The 9,269-nt window shown below is 42.8% G+C and overlaps 1 protein-coding gene across 1 annotated transcript in view; it reads right to left on the bottom strand.

The window, feature by feature from the left end:
- Positions 1–78: 78 nt before the first annotated feature.
- ptk7b (protein tyrosine kinase 7b) overlaps positions 79–9,269 on the bottom strand; it is a 57,783-nt gene continuing 48,592 nt past the window's right edge. Inside the window, exons 8-21 of the mRNA XM_061285577.1 lie at positions 8,823–9,089; positions 8,256–8,392; positions 7,873–8,008; positions 6,881–7,000; positions 6,361–6,510; positions 5,740–5,887; positions 4,962–5,089; positions 4,344–4,544; positions 3,355–3,516; positions 3,059–3,291; positions 2,897–2,977; positions 1,912–2,063; positions 1,664–1,842; positions 79–1,544 (exon numbers count right to left, since the gene is read on the bottom strand). Coding sequence (XP_061141561.1) covers positions 1,384–1,544; positions 1,664–1,842; positions 1,912–2,063; positions 2,897–2,977; positions 3,059–3,291; positions 3,355–3,516; positions 4,344–4,544; positions 4,962–5,089; positions 5,740–5,887; positions 6,361–6,510; positions 6,881–7,000; positions 7,873–8,008; positions 8,256–8,392; positions 8,823–9,089 — 2,255 coding nt within the window. The 3' untranslated portion in view covers positions 79–1,383. The remainder of the gene's footprint in view (positions 1,545–1,663; positions 1,843–1,911; positions 2,064–2,896; positions 2,978–3,058; positions 3,292–3,354; positions 3,517–4,343; positions 4,545–4,961; positions 5,090–5,739; positions 5,888–6,360; positions 6,511–6,880; positions 7,001–7,872; positions 8,009–8,255; positions 8,393–8,822; positions 9,090–9,269) is intronic.

The following is a 9,269-nucleotide window of genomic DNA, read 5'->3' as shown; positions in this document are numbered from 1 at the left end:
GTGCCTCATGTTGTGGCCAGCGAGTACACTTCTCTTGCAGGTTGCTAAAAATACAACCTATTAAAACAACTAATCGGGTAAAAACTGTGAACCTTTATTGACAGCAGTATGTATACTTGTGTATATATATGATGGTGCCGTTTCGCTGAAGCAGATTAAAAAAAATGCCTACATGTGAGTGTCTAGCATTCATTAAAAAAATATTACACTAACACAACATATAAAAACTATTTTATGCACAAAGGCATTTGATTCATGTGGGAAAAAAAGTGAAGCGTTTTTAGATCATCCTTCATTTACCAGGCACTTAGTAAGTACTGGTGACCAGTAGTCACTCTTTTGACCATCTTTTTTTTGTACTTTGTGATAGCTGCTTAGCCAGGCTATGCACACTGAGCTGAATCATAACGAGGTACATATAGCAGAACTACCTCAGATCTACTAATATAAAAAAACAACAACACAGGACCTTCATAATAAATAAACAGGCACCTGCATGGAGACAAAGAGGGAGGTTTTAGGTGAAGTTAGTGCAAGGCCTCTAACATTATGTACACTGGTCCCATTTTGTAACATTGCACACAGAAACAAGTGGACCCAGAGGAAAAGTGATTGGACCTCTGCAAAGTTAAACATACTCGAACGGATTCCTGCTATTTGGACACCATCATGTTAACATGTTAACGTGTTATTGTGGTGCACTGGGAGCACATCGAGGTTAATACAAGAACAAAACACACTCATTAAAATATACAAAATCTCCACTGGAACAGTCTTATTTCTTGGGTGCATTCTAAGAGATCCTTTTGTTTGTTCATCATCATTAGCCGGGCTCGTTTTTAAAACAAGTCGATTCATGTTGCACATCACATTTGTAACAGTTACACACCTTCATGCTAACAGCTGCACATACTGGAGCTTATATAGCCCGCCGAAAAAAAAAAAAAAAAACACGCACACACTTGGCGTATCCGTGATGATGAGGGCTCACTGAGGATGGGTTCGAGCACAGGCGTTCGTTTTGGGGCGCTCAAAACCGAAGCTTTGTTTGACAGGTTGTGCTTGATTCGGATTTGAGCTGCATGTGTGTGCGCACACAGGTAGAGGCACCGAGTTTGTGAAGTCTCAGCGTTCAACACAGACAGGGAGTTGAACCGAGCGGTCATCCATGTTGCATTTAAGGCAAATGTAAACTCACGGCGCTACTCCCATGTAAATAACCATTCGGGGAGAGAAAAAAAAAATGAGTGTGCATCCTCTGATATGGCAAACTCCTCCACACCCTCCTTTGTCTGAAATGCATATTTAAAACTCTTGTTCCCTGAAATGTCAGACATTGGTGTCTTTATTGATAGGGGAAAGGGCGTTCCCCTTCTCGGCGTCTCACACTTTGCTGTCCGAGGGCGACTCTCCCAAATTGTGGACGATGTCGCTGAAGGAGGGGCGCTCCTTGAGGCTGGGGGCCCAGCAGCTGACCATCAGCTTGTACATTTTGGAGGGGCACCCTTCCGGGGGAGGCAGTTTCAGCTTGCCGCTCTGCAGGCCTGCAAGAGATGATGCCAGTACATTAAATAGTTAACTGGATAGATTCATATGATTAGACAGCTAGCAGTATTATCTCTGTGGTAGAACGTCACAACACAAGCAGAAAACCGATACTGACCTTCGAGCACTTCATTGTCTTCAAGTTTGGTGTACGGCATTTCTCCGTGACTGAACACCTCCCACATGAGCACTCCGAAGGCCCAAACGTCAGACTTGGTAGAGAAGTCGTCCTCAAGCACAGACTCTGACGGGAGCCAGCGCAAGGGGATCCATGCTTGTCTGTAGTGATAGTACTCACTGTGCGCACACAAAAGACAAGCACGGTTTAGCAGTCAATTGGTGCTTCTTAGCACTAACTCATCTAACCTTTTGTAAACGTCTTTGCTGAGGCTGAGCGACGACACTTTGATGCGTCTCTGACTGCTGACTAGGCAGTTTCGGGCCGCCAAGTCTTTGTGAACAAAGCGGTGAACGGACAGATGCTCCATCCCGCGAGCCACTTGGGCACAGATGGAAACCTGGCGAGAGGAAGGCTCAAGTCATTATTGGATGTGGCGCTCATGATCACAGTGGAGGGTTAATGACAAAATAGATAGACCGCTAAGTAAGATTGAATTTACAGCCAGTAAATAGGATGTGAGAATTAAAACCTGCCATTTGGTATTCACTCGATTGAAATTGAATATCTGCTCCTCTAGTTAACTTTATTGTAGGATTTTGTATGGCCATAATCATCTGGGTTAAGTTGTTTAACATAATTCAATTTCATTTTTTAAAATTGTCATCATATTCTAAATTGTACTTTACTTAAGTAATGTGCTTTTAATCTGATGATGATCATAATTTATATAAATGTAGTATTTCAATTCAACGTGTATGGTTATATTGTGATCTCAACTAATGTAATGTAATGTACCATAAGTCTTTTTTGTAATGCATATTGGTTTTTTATTTTTGTTTCGGGAAGACATTTTAATCAAACTCAAGGCATCATATATTTTAGTTAGCAGTGTTTATTTATTGCAAAATACCGTAATTTACGGACTATAAGTCGCGTTTTTTTTCCATAGTTTGGGGGGGGGGGGTCGACTTATACTCAGGAGCGACTTATATATGTTTTTTTTTCACTTTTTTGGGCATTTTATGGCTAGTGCGACTTATAGTCCGAAAATTACGGTACCTAAATCTTACCTTATCCATACTCAACTAATTCAAACCTTGACCTATTTCTTTTCTTGTCTGCTTGTCCACATACTTTGACAATCAATTTGTATTGGGAAACTTTGAAAGGCAAATTTGAGGATCAAAGTTTGACGGGTAATGGAAAAGTGTGATAATTCAGAACACTTACTTTGGTCTTGGTGCTGATAGGCTGAGATTTTGCTTTGTCATCTTTGTTTTTGGAAATCCTCAGGAACTGCTTTAAGTCTCCCTGGTTTGACAAACACCCAAAAGACAAAGTGAAGCGTCAAACTCTCCTGAATCATCGACCGGCGTCTTTCAGTAAGCGTACCAAGTCGTAGTATTCCAAGACCATGTAGTGTGGCTCGACCTCTCTGCACAGACCCAGCAGGCGAACTACGTTGGGGTGGTTGAGCTTGCCGAACATTTCCGCTTCCTTGCGAAAGTCAAGCTGAAGCTGCTCATCTCGAGTCTGGAGGCTCTTCACCAGCACCACCGTCTCCTCCTCCCTCTCTTCGATGCCCTTGGCTTTGGACAGCAGCACCTCGCCAAACTCTCCTTTACCTGCACCGCACGTCACAGTTTGGGTCGACTTCGTATTTGTATGCAGCAGCAAGCGAACGTTACCTAAAGTTGTGATTGTTTGCAGGTTCGCTCGGGGAAAATGCAGTTTATCACTGTTAGCGTGGCTGTGGCGCTTCTCGGTTGTTGCCATGGTACCCATGTTGGTGAGTGCCACCTCCTCCTGGATCTCAGTGGTGGTGTGGCCATTTTGTTGAACGGCGCCTCCTGACAAGCAAAACATGATGGCCATGAGCATTTAAGAATTATTTCAAGAATGTGAGTGCTCACGTGACTTTAGCCATACAATATGAATGATACATATGAGTCCAAAAAATTGTGAGAGTGCAACATCCTCCTACTACCAAAGAGTGAACATCTGTCACCTGCAAGAATCAATGCTTTAGAAATCGATGCTTCTTGTGCTTCAGGCTCCGATTTCTCAAGGGAACATGATACGATGAGATCCTCCATAAACAACAAAATCTACAATTTCATCTACTATGGTTTTAACATAGCGAGGCTGACGTTGCATGTTGCAAGTTAACGTTGCATGTTCAAATTTACTTGCTGCAAAAAGTGAAATCTGAATCAGAGCTATGGTTTAGCAACACAGCCTCATCCTTACAGCTGATCTTTTGCAAATGTTTAAATTAGTATTAGTTGGTTCATTACCGTAGTTACAGTCTAAGGTTAGGTATTTGTTTCAGTTGCCATCATTGCATGGAAGAGACTGTTAACAATTTAGAGATTCACTATAACTTAAGGCTTCATGTTTTTCTCTGAAGTCCACAGAATGAACACAAGATGGCAGCAAACACCTTGACTTCTCATGAAAACTAAGGTCAGGAAATTCTGGAGTTTCCAAATTCACCTAAGACTGCATCTCAAAACTCAACAGCAGTAGTACCTGTATCCTAGTATTTTACAACAAATTGCAACAATATCCAAATCTTAAGTTTTCATACTCCACTGCAACACTTTATATCCTGTTTGAGAAGATCTGGCTCACTAAAACAAAGGTTTAAACGATCATCTGAATTAAAGAAGCATACCATTGAGACACTCCATCTCTGGCTCCTCTCCATCTGGACGTTTGTGCAGCCTTTTGGCGTTGCGCCTCTTCTTGCAGTAGAACATGAGGCCGAGCACCACGATGATGTACGCCACAGCCGCCCCCACAGACAGGCCGATGGTTTGAATCATCTTGTAAGGCGCTCTGTCGTCATCCTCGTCGTGCGTCTGTGCTGGTTTATCTAGCGGGCGCACACATCCAAGCGGCGCATTAATAAAAAAGAACAAGAGGAGCCAATTTCATTTCATTTTGTCAGAGCAAAATGTCGGTTGTCTCTGGCACACTATCCTCTCACATGGGGTGTGGGAAAGTATGACTGTATAGTTCAGCTTCTCTAACAGACAATCTTAATGAAAGCCTGACTGTATATTTAAGCTTCACACAACACACAGGAGACAAAACAGTATTAGATCTATCGCCTGCCCAGTTCCATCAACCCACTGACAGCTGTGGTTGTAACAAAGGTAGACATGGTTATTAAGCTGTCAGTGCAATGACAAGACGAGTGGGAAGGTTTAATGAACGCTTTCATCCAACATGTGGAATTGTGCCTTGTGTCCACGCTGTGCATGCTCTGATTAGTGTGTGCGTAACTTACCTACGACATAGAGCTGAGCCACGCGGTCTTTGATGCTGCAGCTGTTTCCAGCCACACATGTATATCTGCCCGTGTCATCTGTTGTGACGTCTGAAATCACCAGGGAGCCATTAGCCATCTTCTGAATCCTGAGAGAAGGAATGATCATTTTAAGGAAACAATCTTTTGCACGATGCTAGTAACTGTTAATCACTTCAGCAGCTTAACCATATATTTAGAAAAATGGACATGGGTTTATTGAGAAAACATAGTCCGCAGGTGTCAAACTCAAGGCCCGGGGTCCAGATACGGCCCGCCACATCGTTTTATGTGGCCCGCGAAGACAAATTGTGCATCAAATTGTGCATCAAATCATTACTAGAATTGCAAATTGTCTTCACTTTTAATCTTTTTTTCTTTAATATTTGACCAGTTTTTACTCATCTGATTTGAAAACAAGTTGTCAGTTTGTTTTGTAGCTTTTACTGGATATAATATGAGGTGCTCATACATTTATTTGGGTTGACAGTCATAATGGCCCTCGGAAAGAAGCTATGACTACAATGCGGCCCGCGAAAAAAAATGAGTTTGACACCCCTGGTCTAAAGGAACCTAGTAACTTTTAATCACTTCAGCAGCTCAACTATAAATTTATAAAAATGGACATGGGTGTATGGAGAAAACATAGTTATTTGGTAATAATGATTTCACTCAAGTTCTAGTACAGATTATTCCACGTATGAATTATAAAGTGTCTTTTTGGCATTAAGATGCAGAGATGATGTCATATCTTCGTTACCTTCTGTTCCGACTGATGTCCAGCGTCTTGTCTTTTACCATCCAGTGGATGTGAGGCTCGGGATTTCCAGTGGCCTGGCAGTGCAGTATAGCCGTGTGGCCCTGATACACTGTCGTATTCTCAGGCTCTACTTTAAAACGAATGTACACTAAAACGTGTAGATGGAGAAAACACACACACACGCACACGCACACACACACGCACACACACGCACACACACACACACACACACACACACACACACACACACACACACACACACACACACACACACACACACACACACACACACACACACACACACACACAATACATTATCTTCAGTTACTCTTTGTTCTCATGTGGGCGCAAACTAAAAGGCTGTGGCGACTGTGGTTGCTCACAGTCACACTCTGCTGGCCAAGTGTAATTTCATTACGAGGCTGTAAAAAAGGCCACCGAGAGACAGTAAATGCTGCCGCTTACTGAGAACGATCGCTAAATGTTTCCTCATCAAAGTACCCTCAAATATACTGACATCACAACGACTTGCAACATGGGAGTGGTGGTGTGGCGGCGTATGTGGTTGTGCAAGTTTCTCTCAAAGCTGCCCGCGTCTACAATGATGAATGGGCTGTTTACCTGCCACTGTGAGGGACACCAAGGATCTGATCTCCCCCTGAAGGCTGTTGGAGGCGATGCAGGTGTAATTGCCAGCGTCACTGCGGGTGACTTTGGAGAAGTGAAGCTGGCCGTTTTTCTGCTCCACATGAGGTGGAAGGTCTCCTCCGTCTGCAGGGGGCGACAAAGGACAGCAGACAAGGGACATTAAAAACAACTGAACATACATTGCAAACAATAATTTATGAGGCTCATCTCGTCAGAGATCAGCGCATTTCTTGCATCAGCCACAATTGCTTAATTTATATAGACATAAAAGCATCTGTGAAAAAAACTGAGTACATCGGGAAAATCCACACAGGCACAGAGAGGCGTTCATTAATGTATGTATGAGAGCTACATTTAATTCCATTTACTGAGCGCTTTTTCAACTGACTACACTGAGACGAGACAAGCTGAGGAATTTTGTTTATTATTTTCCTTGGCTTATCTTGAACTGCATTTTCCATTTTGACCCAAATATTAAGATCTTAGAGCCTACCTGCTTTAGTCCAGCGTATGGTGGGACTTTCTCTGCCTTTAGCCGAGCACTGGATGGTGATGTCATTATCCAGCTCCAGACACTGGGAGGGTTGTGGGGTTGGGGTGAACTTGAGTTTCTCTGAAACAAGTCAAAACAACACACGTATTACACACACGGCTGACACAAAGGGGAAGTGGCGGCGCATGTCGAGCTGATTGAGCATTTTCAAAATCAATATTCACGTTTTTTTTCCCCAGCACTCTGACGCAGTGATATTTTGTATACTTTGACAACATTTTAAATTGTTAAGGTAGAAGAAAATGAACTACATGGTTGTAGCTGAGTAGAATGTACAGTTTTAGGCAATCTGCATATTCGGCTTTATTTGAATTAGAAATTGTGATATTTGTAGGTTCTCAATATTCCCTCAAACTCTTAGAATAGAAGGAACACGTTTTGGCCAATAATAAGGAAGATATACAACTTAAACACGTTCCAGATAAAAGCGTGGCCAAACAAAAAAATGTGCAGCAGACGTGAATGAGTCAGTTCACTGTTTTTTCCATTCGACAGTTACTATTTCAAACACTTAAAACTGTCATTTAGCCTAAACCGGAAATTCCTCTTTAAAAGATTCAAACACACCTGAGAGAACTGTGCCATGTGCACAAGTGAAAAGAACTTTTAAGCAAAGAGAACTGAAAAGAATCAGAGGCGAACATCTTCGAAATAGAGAAAGCAGGCAGACATAACAATGGCACGTCATATCATCTGCAGAAGCATTCATTTGAGAGAAAAGTGTTACAAAGGAGGTCAGACTAAAGTTGCTGCACATGAGTCACATTTAACACCTCCGTGGGTGTCCTCCAGCTCTTCCTATTTTAAGAAACACACACACAGGCCCAAAGGCATGACCACATTTGTTTTAGATTTTCTCTGAGCACTGCATTACTGATCTGTTTTGGAATCACGCCAACAAGGCAAAGCAAAGATAAATATTGCTGTCTTACCCAGCACGGTGACTCTGGCCTGGCCAGATAGTCGGCCACCCACTGTTTTGGTCTCACAGCCGTACATCTGTCCGTCGTACACCTCGACGTTGTTGATCCTCAGGGTGCCGTTTGGGAATAGTTTAAAACGAGAATCCTGGCAAGAACATTTCAAGACAAGCCCAGCTAAATTGTCTGAAAATTAGCATGACATTGTGGAAACATTTGGGGGAATATATAGCAACAGGATAAATATGAATGGGGGAACAAGTTTATGTTCAACAGCCAACACTTTGCAATAGCTCAAGCGGAAAGTCAAACTACCCCCAAATGCTAAACTATCTACAAAGCCTAAAACGGCGGCGTCACACAGGCCAGTGTGGAATGTGACCGTGACAACTGACCTCTGCTGTGATCATGATGTTGTTGCGAAGCCACGTGACCACAGGTTCAGGAGTTGCTTTGGCATGACAGTGCAGATAACCCGCTTTACCTTCTTCCAAAGGACTGTCTTGGGGCCGTGTTACCCACACGGGGGAGGCTGAAGGAGAACACACGTGTACATCACATGAGCCAAGACATTTTACAGTCCCTCTCACACTCACGTTATAATTGTAACAGCCAAGTAATCAACTGTGTGGCAGCAACCAAGCTTGACTCAACTCCATAAATTACTTGTGTAGCTAATAGAAAACTATGTGCTGCTCTAAGGCATTATTAATTGTGATCCTTTGTTGCAGTAATAAAAAATTATGCATTTGTATCAAAGTTTACATTGTTGATTTATAGCAGGTGTTTTTGTATGTGTTGCAGTTCAACATCTGACAGGCACTGCAGATGCACTGGCAGATCTGATTTACATTGGATTAATAAATACTACATATTGGATAGGACATTTGATTTCTTTAGCTGTTTGTGCTTCAATTATATTTAAACTGTAAGGGGAGGGGCTAGGATTGTTTTGGACTCACTGGCCACAGTGAAGTTAACTTCCTGTGTCCTGCGGCCTGCCTTGTTTTGAGCAACGCAGGTATAGACTCCAGAATCTCCCGCTTCCGTTGGACTGAAGACCAGATCCGAGCCATCCTGGTACACTCGTCCCTCTGTGGGCAACCGCTGACCGCCTCTCTCCCACCAAACTTCGGGCTGGGGTCGCCCCCGTGGGGCGTTGCAAGGGACCCGCTGCAGGGTGTCAGCTGTGAAAACCTCTGACGTCTTGGACTTCATGTCATCAATCTCTGTTGTGTAGAGAAGAGAGGAGAAGGGAACAGAACTATGACACTACAGACATTTTAATATTTATGATTCATAACCATCAAACTATCTTCTGATTTGATTTTGAATAAATTGCATGCCCTTGCCTACAGTATGTTTTAATCTGTTGACAGATTTTGGCTGAAACTCCCATCAAAATGTGA

Source organism: Syngnathus typhle, linkage group LG8, assembly GCF_033458585.1.
Source record: "Syngnathus typhle isolate RoL2023-S1 ecotype Sweden linkage group LG8, RoL_Styp_1.0, whole genome shotgun sequence".
Classification (NCBI taxonomy): domain Eukaryota; kingdom Metazoa; phylum Chordata; class Actinopteri; order Syngnathiformes; family Syngnathidae; genus Syngnathus; species Syngnathus typhle.
This window is presented reverse-complemented; position numbering and strand designations above follow the sequence as displayed.